Source organism: Nerophis ophidion, linkage group LG16, assembly GCF_033978795.1.
Source record: "Nerophis ophidion isolate RoL-2023_Sa linkage group LG16, RoL_Noph_v1.0, whole genome shotgun sequence".
NCBI classification, from domain to species: Eukaryota; Metazoa; Chordata; class Actinopteri; order Syngnathiformes; family Syngnathidae; genus Nerophis; species Nerophis ophidion.
Genome location: NC_084626.1, coordinates 39,998,484 through 40,022,051, shown reverse-complemented (window position 1 = coordinate 40,022,051; position 23,568 = coordinate 39,998,484). Strand labels below are relative to the sequence as shown.

General features: G+C 42.5%; 1 protein-coding gene across 1 annotated transcript in view; it reads left to right on the top strand.

Annotated features, from left to right (window-relative positions):
• The window catches only part of camk1a (calcium/calmodulin-dependent protein kinase Ia), a 50,537-nt gene extending 28,049 nt beyond the window's left edge, over window positions 1-22,488 (top strand). Inside the window, exons 3-12 of the mRNA XM_061875208.1 lie at window positions 1,861-1,992; window positions 2,588-2,662; window positions 9,631-9,769; window positions 9,840-9,966; window positions 10,158-10,233; window positions 12,537-12,649; window positions 12,713-12,791; window positions 15,795-15,882; window positions 15,968-16,127; window positions 19,488-22,488. Of these exons, the coding sequence (XP_061731192.1) occupies window positions 1,861-1,992; window positions 2,588-2,662; window positions 9,631-9,769; window positions 9,840-9,966; window positions 10,158-10,233; window positions 12,537-12,649; window positions 12,713-12,791; window positions 15,795-15,882; window positions 15,968-16,127; window positions 19,488-19,591 (1,093 nt within the window). The 3' untranslated portion in view covers window positions 19,592-22,488. The remainder of the gene's footprint in view (window positions 1-1,860; window positions 1,993-2,587; window positions 2,663-9,630; window positions 9,770-9,839; window positions 9,967-10,157; window positions 10,234-12,536; window positions 12,650-12,712; window positions 12,792-15,794; window positions 15,883-15,967; window positions 16,128-19,487) is intronic.
• The last annotated feature ends 1,080 nt before the right edge of the window (window positions 22,489-23,568 follow it).

Genomic DNA, 23,568 nt, shown 5'->3' with positions numbered 1-23,568 from the left:
GCTACGAGACCACAAATGGCCGCACTTTGAAAACTTCTGCTCTAAAATCAAATTACCCTTACTTGAGTACAATTTTTTGCTACTCTACCTACCTCTGATAATTATGTTTAATGCAACTACTTGTCAGTTTGCAGTCATGTTGTTGTTATATGACGAAAATACATTTATTGATAGTTAATGTTAGTAACTAAACTTTGATGAATCCTAATTATTAGCTGACAACACACAAAGCTAATGTGTGTTAGTGTGTGTTGAACTTTGAGCTAACCCAGGGGTTTATAACTCGTGGCTCTTGAGCGTCCCTGTTAAGGTTTCTTTTGTTTATTATCACTGTAAAGGCAAAAAAAAAATAGTTTTAAAAATGCTTCTATGGTCTGTAAGGCCGTGAAATTCTGAGTCGAGATTGACTGAGCACACCAAACAAGAAATGGGACGAGGGAGCAAGTGTGTGTGTGTGTTTGTGTGTGTGTGTGTGTATGTGTGTGTGTGTGTGTGTGTGTGTGTGTGTATGTGTGTATGTCTGTTTTTCTTACTGTCCTGTCCAGCTACTCAGGCAAATCAAATAGTTGATGTAGATGCCCATATTTGCTGTACAGATTTACTTAACAAAAGAGAAGTGCGGGGTACTTCTCTGGTTCCCTTATTTGTATTTGACTTTAATAAATGGATTTATATTATTATTTGGCGCTGCCAGGCAGGAGCAGGAAGGCATGGAAAGTGAAAAAAAAAAGAAGACAGAGGGTCAAATTGCTGAGACAAGAGGGGGATAAGACGGAGAAACAACAACAACAAACACAACAATAACTATTACAATAACAACAACAACAAGTGAACAGCATCAGCCAATACAATATGTACAAATATGATACAAAAAGTTATAGCAAAGAAGCAATTAGTGAAGTAAATATTAATTTAAAAAAAAATCCCAACGAAAATTTTTACACTACAAATGGAAAAATAGCAATAGAAATAACACTGTTGATAATGGATAACGATAATGACCTCTATTATCAACATTACAATTACGTCAAATGCAACAATACATATTTGTAATGACAACTTGAAATACAAATGAAAGCAAATACATGGAGGGGAAGAAAGAGAAGCGAACTGTATTAACCTTGTAGATTGTTATAGTAACAATGGATTAAGCTTTGTCAGTGTGCCATGTATTACCCAGTTTACCCTAGGGGAACAATGTTAATAGATGTTTGATGAAACGTGAGTGCATATGTGCTTGTATATGTACAGTGTGTGTATGTGTATGTTTGTACATTGAATGTGCGTGTGGATGTATGTACCGTGTGTGAGTATGTGTGTGGGAGCGTATCTACTTATTTATGTGGGTAAGTACCAATGTGTGCGCATATGTATGAATTAATAAATGAATATATGTATGTGTGTATACATGTATGTGTAATTGTGTGTACCTGAGTATGTATGTGCATTTGTATGTATAATATATTTGTCTGTTGTTTGTGTTTTAATAAGTTGTGTTATGTTTCGTGTTCTAAACTATTTAGTTTTAGTATAAAAAAAAACAATTGTTATATTTGATGTATTTGATTGTAATCAAACTACTCATGGTAAGAATAAAAATGTGCCAAAATAATCAATGCTACTTTGTGGCTTGTGCCTGGTTGACACCTTTATGGGACTGAAAAGCACATCAAATATGCACAGGATTGGTTGAAAAACAAAATGTTCATGCAACAATTGATCAACAACTGTCTATTAATAATTGATCATTTTTCTAATTACTTTTAAAAGTATTTTGAGCACAGCCCACAGGGGACGCCACAAACGCCATGTGGTTCTATTCATGTAGAAATAAATGTACTTGTGTGTCTTTTTACCCAGGGGAGCATTCTCTGAGGTGCTTCTAGCGGAGGAGAAGAGGACCCAGAGGCTGGTGGCCATCAAGTGCATCCCCAAGAAAGCGCTGGAAGGCAAAGAGAACAACATCGAGAACGAGATCGCGGTTCTGCACAGGTGAGCCTCGCCGTCCACACGCGGGGTCAACGCGACTTGATACACCGTGTCAATGGAAACACTCGGATTGTGCACCGGAAATGTCAGGAGTAAAGAAGATAGGCCTATTTTTAGTGTCCCTGTTGCCGGGGCAACAGCACACAGAGGCGGAGATGGAGTTCCCTGCAGCAGTGCATTGGAGAGGAGGAAGAGGGGTAAGGGAGGGAGGAGGGGGGTCGGGGAGGGAATATGGACTCAAATGTGGAGTCACCATTAGGCATATAAAGGAGCATGGAGTGCGATCATGCAAAAACAGACAAAAACAAAAACAGAACAACAATGTGGGAAAAGATGCTTATCCTGCAAAATCCTCCATCATTTCCCTCCGTCTTAAAGTGACAGCGCACATATTGTTGACAGAGATGCTCTGTTGAAAATTCACACTGACTGAATATTTTACTCATAGCCTTCTTATCCCTTGCAGGACTTTCTCAAGGAAACACACAGTAAAATGTGTACTGTATATTGTGTACTGTATACTGTATGCAGCAGTAATATCGCCAACTGTTGGCAACTTCACAGCACTGAAAGCAATCGTTCCGTCTTTCTTCCGCAGAATCAAGCACCCCAACATCGTCTCGCTGGAGGACATCTTTGAAAGTGCATCTCATCTCTACCTCGTCATGCAGCTGTGAGTAGGGCTTGAAATGCGCGCCTATTGTTGCAAAAAGATGCCACACTCTTACGTTTACACACACCGCGCACTCTTTAGAATCTGTAAAATATTGAAACCTTCCAGCGGCAGCACTTTTTCTGAATCAGAAACAGAGCCACACTGGGTAGCTGAAGCTGGTGTAGATAAATGCTTGGGCACACATTCCTAATTGGTGCTAACTCAGCGGCCATTTTCCGAAATGTTAGCTTCATGTGTCACGTCCTACTTAAACATGCAACCAGCCTGGTTCATCTCCCTTCTTTCTGCCCAGTGCTCTCATAATTGGTCAGCTGTTTGAGAAGTGAAAGTGCCGAGCAATGAGCTAAAACCGCAGCTCATGCCTAATGCGTAAGGGAGTGAGGTTTCTTACAGGCACACTTGCAATCTGGTATATCAGACACCAAATATTAGACAGACAGACAGACCGTCAGACCGACAGACAGACCGACAGACCGACAGACAGACCGACAGACCGACAGACCGACCGACCGACGGACAGACGGACAGACGGACAGACCGACAGACAGACCGACCGACAGGCGGACAGACGGACAGACGGACAGACGGACAGACGGACAGACGGACAGACGGACAGACGGACAGACGGACAGACGGACAGACGGACAGACCGACAGACCGACAGACAGACAGACAGACAGACAGACAGACAGACAGACAGACAGACAGACAGACCGACGGACCGGCCGACAGACGGACAGACAGACAGACGGACAGACGGACAGACCGACAGACCGACAGACGGACAGACGGACAGACGGAGAGACCGACAGACCGACAGACCGACAGACCGACCGACGGACCGACGGACCGACCGACCGACCGACCGACCGACCGACCGACCGACAGACAGATAGATAGATACATAGATAGTACTTTATTAATTCCTTCAGGGGAGTTCCCTCAGGAAACTTTTTATTCCAGCAGCAGTGTAAAGAATTGAGATCAAATTTAAAAAGTAAAAAGTAAATAATGTTGGTATAAATGGAAACCAAATAGAAAAATATTACAATAACAATAAAAATAAAAAACAACAATGAGAATAAAAATCTAACAGTAAAATAAGAATATAACAAGTGTGACCATGTTATGAAAAAGTATCGCACTGTTATTTTTTTGCATCCCCTCTCATCCTTGTACCCGCCCTCCCCCCTAAAGAAGAGTTGTACAGTCTAATGGCGTGTGGGACAAAGGAGTTTTTTGGTATATTAGTCCTGTACTTGGGATGAAGCAGTCTAGCACTGAATAGGCTCCTCTGGCCTGTGATGACGGTATGCAGAGGGTGACTGCATCATCCAGGATGCTCAATAGTTTTTCCACAGTCCTCTTCTCTGCCACCGTCACCAGTGAGTACAGTTTTATTCCGATCGTAGAACCAACCCGCCTGCCTCCAGTCTGGAGCTGTCCTTCTTAGATGTACTGCCGCCCAAGCACACTACGTTGTAGAACAGAACACTGGCAACCACAGACTGGTAGTACATCCACAAGAGTTTTTTACAAATGTTGAAGGAGCGCAGCCTCCTCGGGAAGTACAGCCTGCTCTGTCCTTTCCTGTACACTCGATCCCTAGGATCAGCCGATCAGCTGCTACTGACGGTCCCTGACACAAGGCTGAAGCTTAGAGGTGACAGAGCTTTCGCTGCTGCTGTTCCCAAGCTCTGGAACGACCTACCTCTGAGTGTTACACAAGCCTCCACTCTTCCTGTTTTTAAATCTCTCTTAAAAACACACTTTTATTCCTTGGCTTTTAACACTAAGTGATATCCATCCTGCAATGGCGCCCCATAATACACCTGCTGTGAACCTGTTTTTATGTTTTATTTTTTTATCATGTGCCGTTTGTGTTGTGTGGTTTGCTCGGTCCTCGTATTATCTTTTAACCTGTTCATTGTTCAGCACTTTGGCTACCCCTGTGGTAAATTTTAAATGTGCTTTATGAATAAAGTCGATTTGATTTTGATTTGATTTGGTCCGTGTTAACAGTCCAGTCCAGCTTATTGTCCACCCACACCCTGAGGTACTTGAATGAGTCCACGGTCTGTTCCTTGACTCCCTCGATCACAATAGGTCGTGATTTTAGACTCGACCTCCCAAAGTCAGTGACCAGCTCCTTGGTCTTTGGCAGATTGAGCTGCAAGAGGTTCCTGTGGAACTAGACAACAAAATCCTTCACCAGGCTGCGAAACTCCTCCTCTCTGCCATCCCTGATACACCCGACGATGGCTGTGTTATCCGTATACTTCTGGATGTGACACAGCTGTGAGTTGTGGCAGAAGTCAGCGGTGTACAGGGTGAAGAGAAGAAGGGCCAGCACCGTTCCCTGCGGTGCTGGGAATGTTGGCAGCTCTGCAACGCTCCTTCTGCCCCTGAGCTAGTATTGATAGTCAAGGCATAAATTACATTGGGAATTACAGTGTGGCGTTCATCAACGCACTGTTCTCCAGCCACTACTTTTCAACCACGGGCTCCAGAACAGACCTGAGAAGCAACACGCACCTGTTTTATCCTTGAGCACCACACCAATTGCAGATGTTAAACCTGTCGACATGCTTAATACTTCTAACAAAAGAGCTGGAAAACAAAGCCTTGAGGACCAATAATGACAAGCGGAAGGTCCAAAACTCATCCAAAATCAACCAAAACTGAAAGCTCTTAAGCCAATCATTCAATCAATTGATCAAAGTTTACTTACGTATATAGCCCTTAATCACAAAGGTCTCAGAGGGCTGCACAAGCCACAATGACATCCTCGGCTCAGATCCCACATCAGGGCAAGAAAAAAACTCAACCCAATGGGAACAACGTGAAACCTTGGAAGGGACCGCCAATGTGGGTTATAGAAGCGAGCACAAAGGAAGGGTTAGACGTTGGAGCAGACGGAACCTGAAAGAGTGAGGTTAATGTAATCAAGTTAACTCTATAAATGTGGAACTTGGAGCCAAGCTATTTCAACATACAGTAAATGGTGTGCTTACCCAAATAAACCGGAGAAAACTTCCCCGGCCAGACAGTTGTCCATGGAGTGAGTCACACTTTAAATGTTGATCGTGATACACGCAGCACACCACACTTGTTATTACAACTTCAGTACAGACACTGCGAGCAAGCTGTGAACAAACAAAACATGAAATGTAGGTTAATACTTGACAGATACTGTAATCTGATTGTTCATGTTTTTCAGTCAGTACAGATTGGTGTCCTATTGCAGTGTGGTGTATTACAAACTCAAACGCTGTTTGTGTTAACGTAGAAATGAGCTTATGTCTTTCTGTAGTTAGCTTTTACGGCTCATGCCGTAGCATGCCAAAGTATTAGTATGCCAGAAAAAGTTTTCCTCAATTTTCACTTTTACAATAACAATGTCGCTACAGCTTGGTTATTATGCAAGTTACAAAACGTGAAGGAAGTATTGTTGATGGTTTTTGAATACATTTTTAAAGTGATTTAGAGGAATAATTGATTGCTCCCCATTAGCTGCATTGATCGCCACCAAGAATGAGCCAATTTTTATAAATTACAATGCAAAAAAAAAAAAAATGACTTCTTGTTTCTCATGATTGTAAACGATAGACAAAATTCCAAAAAATTGTTCAGTTCTGCTTTAAGAAGATAGCTAAGGAAATGGATAATCCCGGCTTAATTCGGACTCCTAAAGTACGAATGAAATGGGAAGGAAGCGGGAATTACAAGGAAGATAATGAAGCGTACACAAACCTCTTCTCGTTGCATTTATGGAATATAAACTGTTTCACAATAACTCTGTATTTCACACAACTGGCAAGATAGTCCAGAACAACTGCAACCTTCATCTAGAACAGTATCGACTGAGAGAGGAACGGTCTTTTTCCTCGGATTCAAAACTCCTTCCATCAATCCACACAGCATTATGAAGGAATTTAGAGAAATTCAAAAGTTTTGTTTCCATGATTCGTCGTTCCAAACGTCGATTGAAAACACTCTCTCACGCCGGTCTTTCTTTGCTTCTGTGGTTAGGTTCTTGCATGGCAGTTCCCACCATAAGTGTGTGAACGTGTGTATGAATGGGTGAATTGTGGAAATAGTGTCAAAGCGCTTTTAGTACCTTGCAGGTAGAAAAGCGCTATACAAGTACAACCCAATTAAAAGTTCAAGTTAAAGTACCAATGATCGTCACACACACACTAGGTGTGGTGAAATTTGTCCTCTGCATTTGACCCATCTCCTTGTTCACCCCCTGGGACGTGAGGGGAGCAGTGGGCAGCAGCGGTGGCCGCGCCCGGGAATCATTTGTTTTGGTTATTCAAAAAATGTTTGGATTGAGAATGGGTATTTCAGAATTCCTGGAATTTCAGGAAAACCCGGAATTTGCATGAGAAAAAATTTATAACTTTTGTTGTCCAAGCTAAGAGAAATATTTTGAAAGTGCAATGGTCAAAAAAGATTGAAAAATGTGGACTATGAAAACTTTCCAGAATGAAGAAAAAAAGGGTTTTGGAAAATTGGGAATTTTTCGAAATTTGGAAAATGTTTTTTTGATTGTCAAAGGTGAGTGGAGTGTGTTGATGGTGGGAATTGTGCATGTTCGAAAATGGCCCATTGATTTTAAATGGGAAAAATGTCCTGGAACACCCGGAGATTTGGGTAATCTGGGATATTGTAATTTTCATGAGTCCAGGTTGAGCCGAATTTTTTGATAGTAGAATGGTTCTGATCGGAGGAAAACTGAAATATTTAATAAATGAAAATAATAATAAATAGATGATATTTTGGTGTAGAATACTATATGTACTTGGGCATTCACACAATAAAACAATAACTTACTGTATAATATCTGCTCTCACTGCGATATCAACTGTTAGGATGTTGATATATTCCCAATTAGAGGAAAAATAACTCATGATCCTCGCAAAGGATTAAGAAAAGAAGGGTGGTGCAAACAAGCTTCTTTCGCTTGTCTTTTTTTAATCTCCAGGTGCTAATTGGCTGTCAAAGTTTACTAATTTCTCAGTTTATGTCCTCCTTATTTTACTATCAACCATTGTGGCATACGGCTGCTCCAGCTCAGCGACGACGGCTGGTTGTAGAGGAAGTACGTCGGCACGAGCAGGCAGCAAGATGTGCAAAGGCTGTCATCCGAGAAGGTGCAGAGTCCGCCAAAGGCCATTTACCAGACATAGGCCAGCTCGGAAGGGCTCGTGACTGGAAAATGGCGGTGGATCTTGATCAAAAGCTCTACTTTCTTTAAGAGATAGTCAGATCAAATCTCAGACCAGACCTTGTGCTCTGGTCCTCCTCACTGCATATTGTGTATATAATAGAACTCACGGTTCCCTGGGAGGCTGCTGTGGAGGAGGCATTCGAACGCAAAAGCCTTAAGTACACCGAACTGGCAACTGATGCTGAGCAGAATGGATGGAAAGCCAAGGTCTGCCCAGTGGAAGTTGGCTGCAGAGGTTTTGTGGGCTGGACAACCATCATGCTGCTTAAGGACATCGGAGTTTGAGGCCAAACCGTGCGAAACACCATCAAAGCCCTCTCAGGAGCAGCAGAGACAGCCCCATGTGGGTGAAGAGGAGAGACACCATCTGGAGCTCTAGTAAGACCTACATCAAATAATGGTTAAAAGCAGAGGGGGGCTCACTTGGGACGCCAGGTGTTGCTGATGAGCCCTCTGGAGGCGTCGTGGGCCTTTCATTGAAACGCCGGTGAAGTAGGGTGACCACTTGATGACCCCAATGAAGCTGACAACCATTTCCTCTCCTCCTCTCTGTCACCCATCTTGCAATCCCACCCAACCAAGTCGAACACCATAACCGTTCTGAAGCAGCTTCTAAGGAGTTAGCCTATTATTTCCACTCTACTCAGGTTATTTTGTATCACGGGATTGTTCTATCTAGTCCTAAAATTGAACTCAAGGTGAGAGGCATTTTTTACAATCTAAAACAAACTTCACAAGCTCTAAGGGGAGAAATCAGCTCACCAGCTGACGATGTTAATGCAGCAGCATAAAGTTAAAGTTAAAGTACCACTGATAGTAACACACACACTAGGTGTGGTGAAATTACCCTCTGCATTTGACCCATCCCCTTGTTCCATGTCCTGGGAGGTGAGGGGAGCAGTGAGCAGCAGCGGTGGCGGCGCTCGGGAATCATTTTGGTGATTTAACCCCCAATTCCAACCCTTGATGCTGAGTGCCAAGCTTGTAGGTAATAGGTCCCATTTTTATAGCCTTTGGTGTGACTCGGTCGGGGTTTGAACTCACCACCTTCCGATCTCAGGGTGGACACTGTAACTACAAGGCCACCTGCTCAGTTAAGGAAGTTGCTAAAGAAGTCAATCAAAGTCCTTAACATTGTGCTTTTAATAACAACATCGCTAATACTACTTGATATTCAGGTACATACAACCATCCATTTTCTACCGCTTGTCCCTTTTTGGGGGTTGCGGGGGGTGCTGGAGCCTATCACAGCTGCATTTGGGCGGAAGGCAAGATGGGTGACAGAGAGGAGGAGAGGAAATGGTTGTCAGGTCACAAAATGCATAGGGAGTATTGTTGGTGCTTTTTGGATGTTTATTTATTGTGTTTTATGGTCGAATTAAACGTAATTACACCATGGCTCCATTGTAAACAGAATTTTATTTACACATTTTAATAAAATATATGAATGTTTTCCTGTCTCTCATAATGGTTGTGAATAATAAGCGAAATACCCCCAAAAAGTGCAGTTTCCCTTTGAAGCTTATTTACCAAATTTAATACTAGTGGCTCAAGAGCAGAGCCTTGAGGAACGCCACTTGTCATTTTGCCTTTGCCATCGACAGAAGCTGTCCAATTCGGTGGTGTAATATTTCGTAATCTTTTGATCCTTTCACGTACTTTGAACTAGACGTAAAAATGCAACACGGAACTATTTCCAGCGTTTTTGTTTCTCTCTTGCCTCGCTCAGAGTATCAGGCGGCGAACTATTTGACAGGATCGTGGAGAAGGGCTTCTACACGGAGAGAGACGCCAGCCAGCTCATCCGACAGATCTTGGACGCGGTCAAATATCTTCACGATATGGGCATCGTGCACAGAGACCTGAAGGTAGGGAAGGGAAGAAAAACGTGCGCAGTCCACTTTTTGTCCCCTTACTTTAACTGCTGCGTTTGTGTAGCCGGAGAACTTGCTGTATTACAGCATGAATGAAGACTCCGAGATCATGATCAGTGACTTTGGTTTGTCCAAGATCGAAGGAACCGGCAGCGTCATGTCCACGGCATGCGGTACTCCCGGATATGTGGGTGAGCTGTCTTTTGTCTTTGGTACGCTCGGCACTTTCTAGCTCAGCTGACTTCCTCTCATACGGGTCAGCTTGTAAGAGCCTCTCATCCCATACTCACTCAAGTACACGTACTACTACATGACCCACGTAGTACTCTCGTAGTACCACTTGACCCAGCAGATCAACATGTTTGTTGTGTGCACGTCACAGCTCCAGAGGTGCTCGCTCAGAAGCCGTACAGCAAAGCAGTGGATTGTTGGTCCATTGGAGTCATTTCTTACATTTTGTGAGTCCATTTTTCTCTTAAATATTAACCATCAAGCATATGTATGCTAACGTGTCTTATGTCTTACTCCGTATGTGTCTTACTTACAAGTATGCTCGCATGCCTTACACAGCCTTTGGAGCATCGTCTACAGGAGGCGCCACATGTCATTTAGAAATCAATCAATCAATGTTTATTTATATAGTCCTAAATCACCAGTGTCTCAAAGGGATACACAAACCACAACACAAACTACAACGACATCATTGGTAGAGCCTATTTAAGGGCAAGGAAATCTCACCCCAGTGGGACGTCGGTGACAGTGACAATGATGACTATGAGAAACCTTGGAAAGGACCGCATATGTGTAGTATTTCATACGTAAGTAGTAAAACCTTAAAGTCACATCTTAAGTGCACAGGAAGCAAGTGCAGGTGAGCCAGTATAGGCGTAATATGATCAAACGTTCTTGTTCTTGTCAAAAGTCTAGCAGCCGCATTTTGTACCAACTGTAGTCTTTTAATGCTAGACATGGGGAGACCCGAAAACAATATGTTACAGTAATCGAGGCGAGACGTAACAAACGCATGGATAATGATCTCGGCGTCACTAGTGGACAAAATGTAGTGAATTTTAGCGATATTACGGAGATGAAAGAAGGCCGTTTTAGTAACATTCTTAATGTGCGACTCAAACGAGAGAGTTGGGTCGAAGACAATACCCAGATTTTTTACCAATAGTTTTGTTGTCAAATGTTAATGTTGTATTATTAAATAGAGGTCGGTGTCTAGCAGGACTGATAATCAGCATTTCCGTTTTTTTGGCGTTGAGTTGCAAAAAGTTAGCAGACATCCATTGTTTAATTTCATTAAGACACGCCTCCAGCTGACTACAGTCCGGCGTGTTGGTCAGCTTTAGGGGCATGTAGAGTTGGGTGTCATCAGCATAACAGTGAAAGCTAAATGTAAAATATATTGGGTAGACTGACCATTTGTCCTCTTTTCCCCGGATATGTCTTCTTTAGCGGAGCTGTCCGGGCTGTCTGGGCGGGGTTTCTTAAATGCCTCAAATTTCCGGCGTTTTGAGTCAGGGTTGCGTGTATATTCAATGTACGTACAGGGTTCAGAAGGGGTTAAAGAACAATTCAATTTGTAAAGGTGAGCGCACGCAGCAGAATTTGTGAGGGAGGGGCAGAGAGAATGAGATAATGGATTGATTGTTATTCAAAGCATAAACAGTCAAACAGGTCACACTGAGGGTGGCCGTATAAACAACTTTAACACTGTTACAAATATGCACCACACTGTGAACCCACACCAAACAAGGATGACAAACGCATTTCGGGAGAACATCTGCACAGTAACACAACATAAACACAAAAGAACAAATACCCGGAATCCCTTGCAGCACCAACTCTTCCGGGACGTTACAATATACACCCTACCACCCCCCACCTCAACCCCGATTAGGTCATATCAAATATTCCACTTTTGGTGGATTTTGGTGGAAGGTTTTACATATTTTGTGTGTTTGCCATGAAAAAAAACATAGTTTCGTTTGACAAAAAAGGGTGGAAAACTAACAAAAAAAGAACAACATGAAAAAAAACTAAAACATTTTGAAATGAGGAATAGATCTGAAGTTGATGTAGACTCCGGAGATTTAAGCGTTAAATATAAAATGTATGTATGCCCTGGCACACCATTATCATCATTTCATGACCGAAGCAAAACACTTTTTTTTACACTTTTATACTGAAATAGATACACCTACAACTTATTAAATAAAAACAGAAAAAAACTACCAGCAGTGGTAAAGTGTAAATCCATAAAGGAAATAAAGTGAATACATGTTTATAAATGAATTCATTTACATATGCATACACATTTGTCTTCTTTTTTTTATTATTTCATTTACTAAATTAAATATAGTTTATGACATCCTTTTTCCAAAACACAATATAGAATGTGAGGTATAACAGGATAATGCATACGTTTATCATTTGTTTTCAAAAAAAGTGTGGGACCCCAAAAATGAACTGTGGAACCCCATTTTTATGACTTTATGGGGTTCATGGGACCCCATTTTGAAAATTCCTAGCGCCACCATTGCTGTCAACAGAGGAGAAAAAATGCTTTATTTAAATAAATATATTATTTGTAAAGCAAGTTCAAGTATCATTGGAAAAATGTTCACCTAGTTCCGGCCTTGGCGTGCTGCCCGCCTTGGCACGCATATATGTGTCCTCTTTTTGGGATTTCAGATTATGGTCAGCCTGATATTGGGTATTTATTTATTAATATATTTCAATGACACACTTTCAGATTGTGCGGCTACCCTCCATTTTACGACGAAAACGACGCCAAGTTGTTTGAACAGATCCTGAAAGCCGAATATGAATTTGACTCTCCTTACTGGGACGACATCTCTGATTCAGGTAGAACTGAAATCCATTATCAAATGTGTTGATGATCATAAGTATGATACGTTTTTTTTGTAGCCAAAGACTTCATCTGCCACATGATGGAGAAAGATCCTGAGAAGAGATCCTCGTGTGAGCTGGCACTGCAGCATCCATGGTAGTAAAGTAATAAAGTACTACTCGTCTTACGCACAGGAAATATCACTTGCTATAGGAAATATTACATGATAAATTTTAAGTATTAAAGTATAGGTCTTACATATGCTCCAAAGGGCTCACCACTCATAGAGGGTGGGGGCATTGATGTCGGGTGCAGTGTGAGCTGGGCGGTTTAGTGTGTGATGTCCCAATCCTCGGCTACAGAAGCGAGCTCTTGGGCCATCACCTTGCTGGGGGGGGGAGCAGCTTGAGCTAGTGTGCGAGGTAGAAATTCCAGTTGGATCAAATCGGACTCATTTCAACGCACAGTAAAGGTTTTGGAACCAGTCTGTTTGAGGGGGACTGGACTCTACCGTTGCAAGCAGTTAGAGGTGACGGGCTGGGGGTGGATTTACGTATGTCCCTGCGGCTCAAAGCCTGTATGTAGGAGTTTCCCCATTAGACAAGAGGGTAGCTTCCCTCTGCCTTCAGTGGGGTAACGGGTCCTGACTGTTGTTTGCGCTTACGCACCAAACAACAGCTCAGAGTACCCGCCCTTTTTGGGTTATCTCGAGGGAGTACTAGAGAGTGCCCCCCCAGTTGACTCCCTTGTTCTGCTGGCGGACTTCAACGCTCACAGTGGCAACGACAGTGAAATCTGGAGAGGCCTACTTGGTAGGAATGGAAGCCATCATCTCAACCAGAGTGGTGTTTTGTTACTGGACATTTGTGCTCGTCACAGATTGTTCATAACAAAATCAATGTTCAAACACAAGGGTGTCCATATGTGCACTTGGCACCAGGACACCCTAGCCCACAGTTCCATGATCGACTTTGTTGTTGTGTCATTGGATTTGCGGTCTCATGTTTTGGACACTCAGGTGAAGAGAGGGGCAGAGCTTTCAACTAATCACCTGGTGGTGAGTTGGCTCCAATGGTGGGGATGATGCCGGCCAGACCTGCCAGGTCCAAATGCAGAGTGAGGGAACATCTAGCAGAGTATCCCGTCAGTTTCAGTTACCACCTCCAGAAGAACTTTGACCATGTCACGAGGGAGGCGCTGGACTTTGAGTCTGAGTGGATAATGTTCCGTACCTCTATTTTTGAGGCAGCCAATCGTAGCTGTGACCGCAAAGGTGGTTGGTGCCTATTGTGGTGGCAAACCCAGATTCCACTGGTTGACACCAGCTGTGAGGGATGCCGTCAAGCTGAAGAAGGCGTCTTAACGGGTCATTTTGGCTCAAGGGACCTGATAGGCAGCAGACAGTCACTGATAGGCCATGGTTTTGGAAGTCGCAGAGGCAAAAACTCCAATGTGGGTGGAGTTTGGGGAAGCCAGGGAATATGACTTCCGGACGGCTTTGAAAAGATTCTGGACCACCATCCGCAGCCTCAGGAGGGGGAAGCAGTTCACTGTCAACACCATGTACCGGTATAGTGGGGACAGTGTGCTGCTGACCTTGACTTGGGATGTTGCGGCTCGGTGGAGGGAATACTTTGAAGACCTCCTGAATATAACCTACTCGTCTTCCTATAAGTGCCTGGGGAATCTGTGGTGGGCTCTCCTTTTTCTGGGGCTGAGGTTTCCGAAGTAGTTAGAAAGATCATTGGTGGCAGAGCTTCGAGGGTGGATGAGATCCACCCGGAGTCCCTAAGGCTGTAGATGCTGTGAGGTTGTCTTGGTTGACGAGACTGCAACATTACGTGGACGTACTACTCGTCTTACGTACAATAAATATTGCATGATAACTTTCAAAGATTGAAGTACTCCTCCTATGTAAAATATATAGTACATGATAACTTTTGAGTTTTGAAGTATGTGTCTTATGTGCAGAAAAAATTACATAATAACTTTTATCTAACTTTGTAACTCTGATTTGACAGTCTAAGATAAAGAATTGATATTTGTGAAGAACAAAAGTGTGTCTCAATACACGTAGTACATGTAGAATCCTGCAGAATTATTAATAGTGCTACAGTACATAGTAAAACTGCAGTACGGCATGCGTAGAACTTGTGGGACAGAGCTCTGAACAATACAGCCTGTGTTGCATGTAGTATTGCAGAATGAATGAGAGTACTACAGTATATTACCTATACTACAGTACCTATACATCAGTACTTGATGTGTAGGATCTGTGGTGACACTGCTCTGAACAACACATAATGTAGTGCATGTGGGAACTAGGGACACATACAACTGGACAAGTTGGTAGAGAAAGCCAGTAACGTGGTGGGAGTGGAGCTGGACTCTCTGGCGGTGGTGTCAGAAAGGAGAAGTCTAGCAAAACTCCTAGCCATTATGGACAACACCTCCCACCCACTACACTCAGACTTTGCGGAGAGAATGAGCACGTTCAGTGGAAGGCTCAGACTCCCAAAATGTAATACGGAACGACACAGGCGGTCCTTCATACTGACAGCCATCAGACTGTATAATGCATATGTTCCTTGACTGCACTGGCAGAGGGGTTAGTGCGTCTGCCTCACAATACGAAGGTCCTGCAGTCCTGGGTTCAACCCCGGGCTCGGGATCTTTCTGTGTGGAGTTTGCATGTTCTCCCCGTGAATGCGTGGGTTCCCTCCGGGTACTCCGGCTTCCTCCCACTTTCAAAGACATGCACCTGGGGATAGGTTGATTGGCAACACTAAATTGGCCCTAGTGTGTGAATGTGAGTGTGAATGTTGTCTGTCTATCTGTGTTGGCCCTGCGATGAGGTGGCGACTTGTCCAGGGTGTACCCCACCTTCCGCCCGATTGTAGCTGAGATAGGCGCCAGCGCCCCCCGCGACCCCGAAAGGGAATAAGCGGTAGAAAATGGATGGATGGATGGATATTTTTATTGTGAGCGAACTGTGGTGCTGAATTTCCCCCAGGGATCAATAAAGTACTTTCTATTCTATTCTATTCTATTCTATTCTATTCTATTCTATTCTATTCTATGTAGTACTGCAGAGTGAATGAGAGAACTACAGTAAATTACTCATATTACAGTACTTAAACTACAGTACTTGATGTGTAGGATCTGTGGTGACACAGCTTTGGACAAGAACATCCACGAGTCCGTCAGCGCTCAAATCAAGAAGAACTTTGCCAAAAGCAAATGGAAGGTTAGTGAAATAAATATTTAGGTGAAGGACAAGAATGAATAATAATAATAATTTGTATTTCAATGATTGTGTGGGTGTGCTGCAGCAAGCGTTCAACGCCACAGCAGTAGTGCGTCACATGCGCAGGTTGCAGCTGGGGACCAGCTTGGAAACGTCGAGTCAGATCACTTCCAGCAACGCCTGCCATGGACGTCTGCTGCCTGAAGACGACGAGGACGACTTGGAGAACGGAGAGGAAGAGAGATGTAAGTTTGCCAAATCAACATTTTTTATTGTAAGAATCACTGGTAGTGTCTATCATGTTTTGTTTTTGTACCGATTATATATTGACTAAAATCATCCATCCATTTTTTTACCGATTGTCCCCTTTGGGCTTCTGGGGGGGGGGGGGGGGGGGGGGGGGAGCTGGAGACTATCTCAGCTGCATTCGGGCGGAAGGTGGGGTACACCCTGGACATGTCGCCACCTCATTGCAGGGCCAACACAGATAAACCGACAACATTCACACTCACATTCACACACTAGGGCCAATTTAGTGTTGCCAATCAACCTATCCCCAGGGGCATGTCTTTGGAAATGGGAGGACGCTGGAGTACACGGAGAAAACCCATGGGGAGAACATGCAAACTCCACACAGAAAGATCCCGAGCCTGGGATTGAACCCAGGACTACTCAGGACCTTTGTATCATAAATTACTAAATACTTTATACAAATAAATACAACATGTAATACGATTGAGAAAAAATGATCTGAATAAAAATGTTTCTGTAACAATTAAATACTGTACATAATTCTAAACACATAATGTATAAAATACACAAGCGTGTGATAAAATAGTATGATCAATCATTCAGTTATTTAACAGTTAACATTAAATTAAAAACAATCCTGCAGTATGTTTACTTGTGCAAACACTTTAAGACCATTGTCTTTAAAAAATATATCACTCTTGAACCAACACAGTAGTTAACACCATGTTAATTAAAAACTAAATGTGGGATATAAATAATAATGGAAGCATAATTGTTTGTATATAGTATATGATTGGTACAAAGGTTTAACTAACACGTGTACAAGGATATTTAACATGCCTTTACTGTGTATATATAGTGGAACAGTATTTATGTTGTGTACAAGGTGTATTTATAATATGTTGTGCAAAGGAAAATTCATAATTTTTGGAAGCCCATCTTGTGTTTGACATTGTAGGGTTAGGCGCAATAAGTGTTCTACTTCATCCTAAACCCTTTCGGTCTGCAACATTTTAAATGTATTAATGTACAACTGTTTAATTATGTAAAACTGTGTGTTTATTTTGTTGACCACTGACCGACGAAATAATAAACTTGTGCACAGCTGGTCTGCCAGTTAGCATCTAAATGTCATCGCCAAGCACACGTAGTTTTTTTCAAGTCGTTTACAAAAGGTAAACACGGTAGGAATGACAAAGGATCGTTAACTGAGAGAGGATGCTCTGTCACACAATGATTTACATGACGTCCTACATAAAGTATATTTGCAGTCAGATACAGTGGGGCAAAAAAGTATTTAGTCAGCCACCGATTGTGCAAGTTCTCCCACTTAAAATGATGACAGAGGTCTGTAATTTTCATCACAGGTACACTTCAACTGTGAGAGACAGAATTTGGAAAAAAAATCCAGGAATTCACATTGTAGGAATTTTAAAGAATTTATTAGTAAATTATGGTGGAAAATAAGTATTTGGTCAACCATTCAAAGCTCTCACTGATGGAAGGAGGTTTTGGCTCAAAATCTCACGATACATGGCCCCATTCATTCTTTCCTTAACACGGATCAATCGTCCTGTCCCCTTAGCAGAAAAACAGCCCCAAATCATGATGTTTTCACCCCCATGCTTCACAGTAGGTATGGTGTTCTTGGGATGCAACTCAGTATTCTTCTTCCTCCAAACACGAAGATTTGAGTTTATACCAAAAAGTTCTAATTTGGTTTCATCTGATCACATGACATTCACCCAATCCTCTGCGGTATCAACCATGTATCCATTTTGGTATAAACTCAACTCGTCGTGTAGCCCAGACCTGTCTCCCAGTGAAAATGTAGCCTAAAATACCACGACGGAGACCTCAGACTGTTGAACAACTTAAGCAACATTTTATCAACCAAGACAACATGTATCCTAACTTAATGGCCCAATTGTTAAATGGAATTTAACTTTAAGCAGCACTTCACACACAATAGTCAATATTTACACAAGTGAAAGGTACAGTAGTCTTATGAATAATACAGAAACATTCTCCTCAAAACTATTATCATCAGGTCAACTGCATCATTCCTCAAAGTTTCTGCATCTTTAATTCATTTAAATAAATAAACTCAAGAGCACTGCCAACACTCGAGACATCCATCCATCCGTTTCCTACCGCTTGTCCCTTTCGGGTACATTGAAAACGCATGGCGTATTATGAAGCCTGAAATACGACAACAGAGATCTCGGACTGTTGAACAACTTAAGCAGTACATCAAGCAAGAATGGGAAATAATTCCACCTGAAAAGTTTCAGAAATTGGGCTCCTCAGTTCCCAAACCTTTACTGAGTGTTGTGAGAAAGAAAATCCATGTAACACAGTGGTAAAAATGCCTCTGTGCCAACTTTTTTGCAATGTGTTACTGCCATTAAATTCCAATTAATGATTATTTGCAAAAAAAAAAATACATTTTCTCAGTTCGAACATTAAGTATCTTGTCTTTGCAGTTTATTCAATTGAATATGAGTTGAAAAGGATTTGCAAATCGTTGTATTCTGTTTTTATTTACGATTTACACAACGTGCCAACCTGCGATGAGGTGGCGACTAGTCCAGGGTGTACCCCGCCTTCCGCCCGATTGTAGCTGAGATAAGCGCCAGCGCCCCCCGCGACCCCAAAAGGGACCAAGCGGTAGAAAATGGATGAATGGCTGGACAACGTGCCAACTTCACTGGTTTTGGGGTTTGTATTTGACAACATCCATCCATCCATTTTCTACCGCTTATTCCCTTTGGGGTCATGGGGGGCGCTGGTGCCTATCTCAGCTACAATCAGGCGGAAGGCGGGGTACACCCTGGACAAGTCGCCACCTCATCACAGGGCATTTTCCAACATAATAAATTGTAATAACTGTTGATATTTCAAAAGTACTATAGAGGAATAAAACATGACTTAATAAAAATATATTGATAAACCTGCTCAGTGGCCTTGTGGTTAGAGTGTCCGCCCTGGGATCGGTCGGTCGTGAGTTCAAACCCCGGCCGAGTCATACCAAAGACTATAAAAATGGGACCCATTACCTCCCTGCTTGGCACTCAGCATCAAGGGTTGGAATTGGGGGTTAAATCAAATGATTCCCGGGCGTGGCCACCGCTGCTGCTCACTGCTCTCCTCACCTCCCAGGGGGCGAGGAAGATGGGTCAAACGCAGAGGATAATCTCACCACACCTAGTATGTGTATGTGACTATCGTTGGTACTGTAACTTTTAAAATGATGAAAGAAATGATTCCCACGCGGTCAGTGATGATGATCACATGCTGATTCAGCACAATAACCACAAAACATGCCAGTAACATGTTGCCGTGTCCCGCAGTGTCTCGCTACAGCGAAGGTCGGCGTGGGAGCGCAGACGGCAGCACGGACCGAGACAGCCTGCGGAGCTGCACTTACTGCTGCAGGCCGGCCAGCCGCATCTGAGGCGATGTCACTAGCTTTACCAACTGTTCGGTTTCTGAACGACGACATCAAGGCCCTCCGAGCACCAGGAGCCCCTCGGCCCAGTCTGGCTCCCCCCCGCCTCAAACCTATCCCCCCGTTCCCCCTTCCCCTCCCCCCGCAGTCTCGGTCAGACTGGGTCGGCGTTCATGCTGGGAAACATCAAATATGAAGGAATATTTTTATGGACTTTATGGCTGTTCTGGTCCAACGAGAGGCTCCCACTGACATCCCCCGCCGGCTCCGACGGGATCTCAGTGCGAGCGCTCGGCGACTTCGTGACGTGCAAACCCTTTTTATCGTGGAAGTTGGTTTCCTGTTTGCATGACCTAATGAAACATGTTTACATGAATGATGATCATATTCACATGAATATCGTTGCCGTCATCATATAACACACATGGATATTGTTGCTATGATTACGTTGTGTTTACGATGATGTGCCGTCATAATATATAATGTGAAGTGACGTTGACAAAGAAATCACAGCACATTTCTCATCCATTTGTTTTGGCGCGGACAAAAGTATCGGGACGCTTTCGTCAGCCGTCACGGAGAGACGTTTTCGTTCAACTCCTCGATGTTTTCTTTGCGTTGTTGCTTCTCAGTGCACACATGAGCCATTTCAAATGAGAAAACGTTGAAAGCCACAAACTTCTAATATTCTGCTTTGGAATCTGCGTCAAAATAATGATAATACGATCATTTTGATAGTGAAGTGAATTATATTTATATAGCGCTTTTTCTCTAGTGACTCAAAGCGCTTTACATAGTCAAACCCAATATCTAATTTTTACATTCAAACCAGTGTGGGTGGCACTGAGAGCAGGTGGGTAAAGTGTCTTGCCCAAGGACACAACGGCAGTGACTAGGATGGCGGAAGCGGGGGTCAGACCTGCAAACTTCAAGTTGCTGGCACGGCTGCTCTACCATCCGAGCTATACCGCCCCTTGCTTTTCAGTGCACACATGAGCCATTTCAAATGAGAAAACGTTGAAATCCACAAACCTCTAATATTCTGCTTTTGAATCTGCGTCATGTTTTGCTTCTGATGAATGAAAGAAGAAACAACGTGTCAAAATAATGATATTACGATCATTTTGATATGATATTAATAATGCAGGAGAGTTGTGTGTGTGGGGGAGGGGGGCACAACAATATTTTAGGGGTGCAGAAAAATCAATTTGGTAACACTTTAGTACGGGGAACATATTACCTGCGTCAAGACATGGACTATGGCGTTGTTTTCCCGAGGTGCGAAGCGAATGGAGTGGAAACGGCGATGGCGTGAAGGTAAAGACATCGTTATTGTCACACTAAAACTAAAAACAGGAACCAACAAAAAGTGCGCACAATGGCGGTACAAAAACTGGGCTATAAAACAAAAGACTAGCACAAAGGCAAAGAACTATAAACATGAAACAAAAACTTGCACTGTGGCATAAATAACACAACTACTTACTGTGACCGAAACAAGGGGCATGGATCAATAGCATAGATAGCAAGGCCGAAGAACAGAAACAGAATGGCTTAAATAGCAGTGACATAATTATTGAAAACAGGTGAGCGAGTGCCAAAACGTGAGACAGGTGCGTGTCAGGTGAAAACTAATGAGTAGTCATGGTAACAAAACCAAACCAGGATGTGCAAAACAGGAACTGAGTGTCCAAAAAACTAAACATAACATGACCAAAACAAAACATGATTTCCTGGGCGTGAAAACCTGCCTGCTTGGCACTCAGCATCAAGGGTTGGAGTTGGGTGTTAAATCACCAAAAATGCTGCTCAATTGCTCTCCTCACCTCCCAGGGGGTGATCAAGGGTGATGGGTCAAATGCAGAGAATATTTTCGCCACACCTAGTGTGTGTGTGTGTGTGTGTGTGTGTGTGTGTGTGTGTGCGTGCGTGTGTGTGTGTGTGTGTGTGTCTATCATTGATTGATTGATTGAAACTTTTAATAGTAGATTGCACAGTTCAGTACATATTCCATACAATTGACCACTAAATGGTAACCCCCGAATACGTTTTTCAACTTGTTTAAGTCGAGGTCCACGTAAATCAATTCATGGTACTTTAACTTTTAATATTCTCCATTAATTAGTTGCTTATGAAAGTAACAAAGACTTTATTTGGAGTTATTTGGACACTAGGACACCATATAAGGGTTAGGGGTACTAATAAGCAATAAATCTGAGGTTATTGAGGGAAGACTCTGTTAATGGCTTACTGGTTGTAAAATAAGGCCATGTAGAATAAGGCTTTAATAAGTACTTAATAATGACTAATTAAGAGCCAATATGTTACTAATTTGCATGTTAATAAGCAACTAATGAATGGTGAAAATATGTTTCCCATACTAAAGTGTAACCGTCAATTCACATCCGAATCGTGATTGTCATTCTTTTCGATTCCAAACCGATTCATAAATTTGAAAAAATTAAATTAAGATTTTTTTTTTTAATAAGAACCCATTTTTACATACAGTAGACATTTTTTTTTTACTTTTCTAACCTGCTTTGAAAAAGTTTAATTATAATTATTATACCAAATAATACAAAATGAGAATCGATTCTCAATTGAATCATTACCCCAGGAATCAGATTGAACCGTTAGGTGCCCAAAGATTCCCATCCCTACCATATTTCACCGCTGCAGTTTCTGTGTCAAAAGGCAAAAAAAGTTGATTAATTATTCTTTATTGCCGCTATTTTGTGGGTTTGTATGCCAAAAAAAGGGGGTTCACTTTAACACTGCCTGCTTTTGTCCTTGTGCTTTTTCCTTGTCACTGTCAAGTATGAACTCCTCTGACATGACTAATGTTGCACCTTCAAAGCCAGTGTTTTTCAACCTTTTTTGAGCCAAGGCACATTTTTTTTTTTTTTGAAAAAATCCAGAGGCACACCACCAGCAGAAATCATTAAAAAACGAAACTCAGCTGACAGGAAAAAGTAATTGTCGCAATTGTTGGATATGCATTCAAACCATAACCAAGCATGCATCAATATCGTTTCAGTCTCAAAGTAGGTGTACTGTCACCACCTGTCACATCACGGCTTGACCTATATAGAGTTTTTTGCTGTTTTCCTATGTAGGGTTTTTTTAGTTCTTGTCTTACGCTCTTATTGATGTATTTTCCTGTTTTGTTGATTTTTTTCCTGTGGTAGTTTCATGTCTTCCTTTAACACTACTCTTGGCACCTGCTTTGTTTTAGCAATCAAGACTATTTAAGTTGTTTTTATCCTTCTTTGTGGGGACATTGTTGATTGTCATGTCATGTACTGATGTACTTTGTGGACGCCGTCTGCTGCTCCCACACGCTGCAAGTCTTTGCTGTCGTCCAGCATTCTGTTTTTGTTTACTTTGCAGCCAGTTCAGTTTTAGTTTCGTTTTGCATAGCCTTCCCTTAGCTTCAATGCCTTTTCTTAGCGGCACTCGCCTTTTGTTTACTTTTGGTTTACCTGCACACTGCCTCCCGCTGTCGTCTGCATATTACCATCGTCGTGCAAAGAAAATTTGCTACCACCTACTGATATGGAAGCGTGGTACACGGTTACTTTCCGAGCTCTAGACAGCACAGACACTCAACAACAACACATCATTTGCGGATTTTAACTACTGGTTTGAAAAAAATACTTTTAACCTAGCTAGGTGAAATTACATAATCTGTTGAAAAACACTGCTTTAAAGGATCAAGCGAATATTGTTCATAGATCAATGCCAGATTCATCAGAGCCATTACATTCCTGTGTGTGAGATATTTATAAGGCACTTTTCTGCTCGGGTGATTGCAGGATGTTTTGCTGCTGTGTAAAAGTACACACAGTCGTAGTAACTTCCTGGTAGCTGCTTCATGTACATCCTACCACATTTGATCATATTTCATCTGTATAAAAAGCAGGCGTGGATCTTCTGTTTTGCAGGAAGGGGAAAAGTAGGTTAAAAAAAGAAACGAAAAGGTC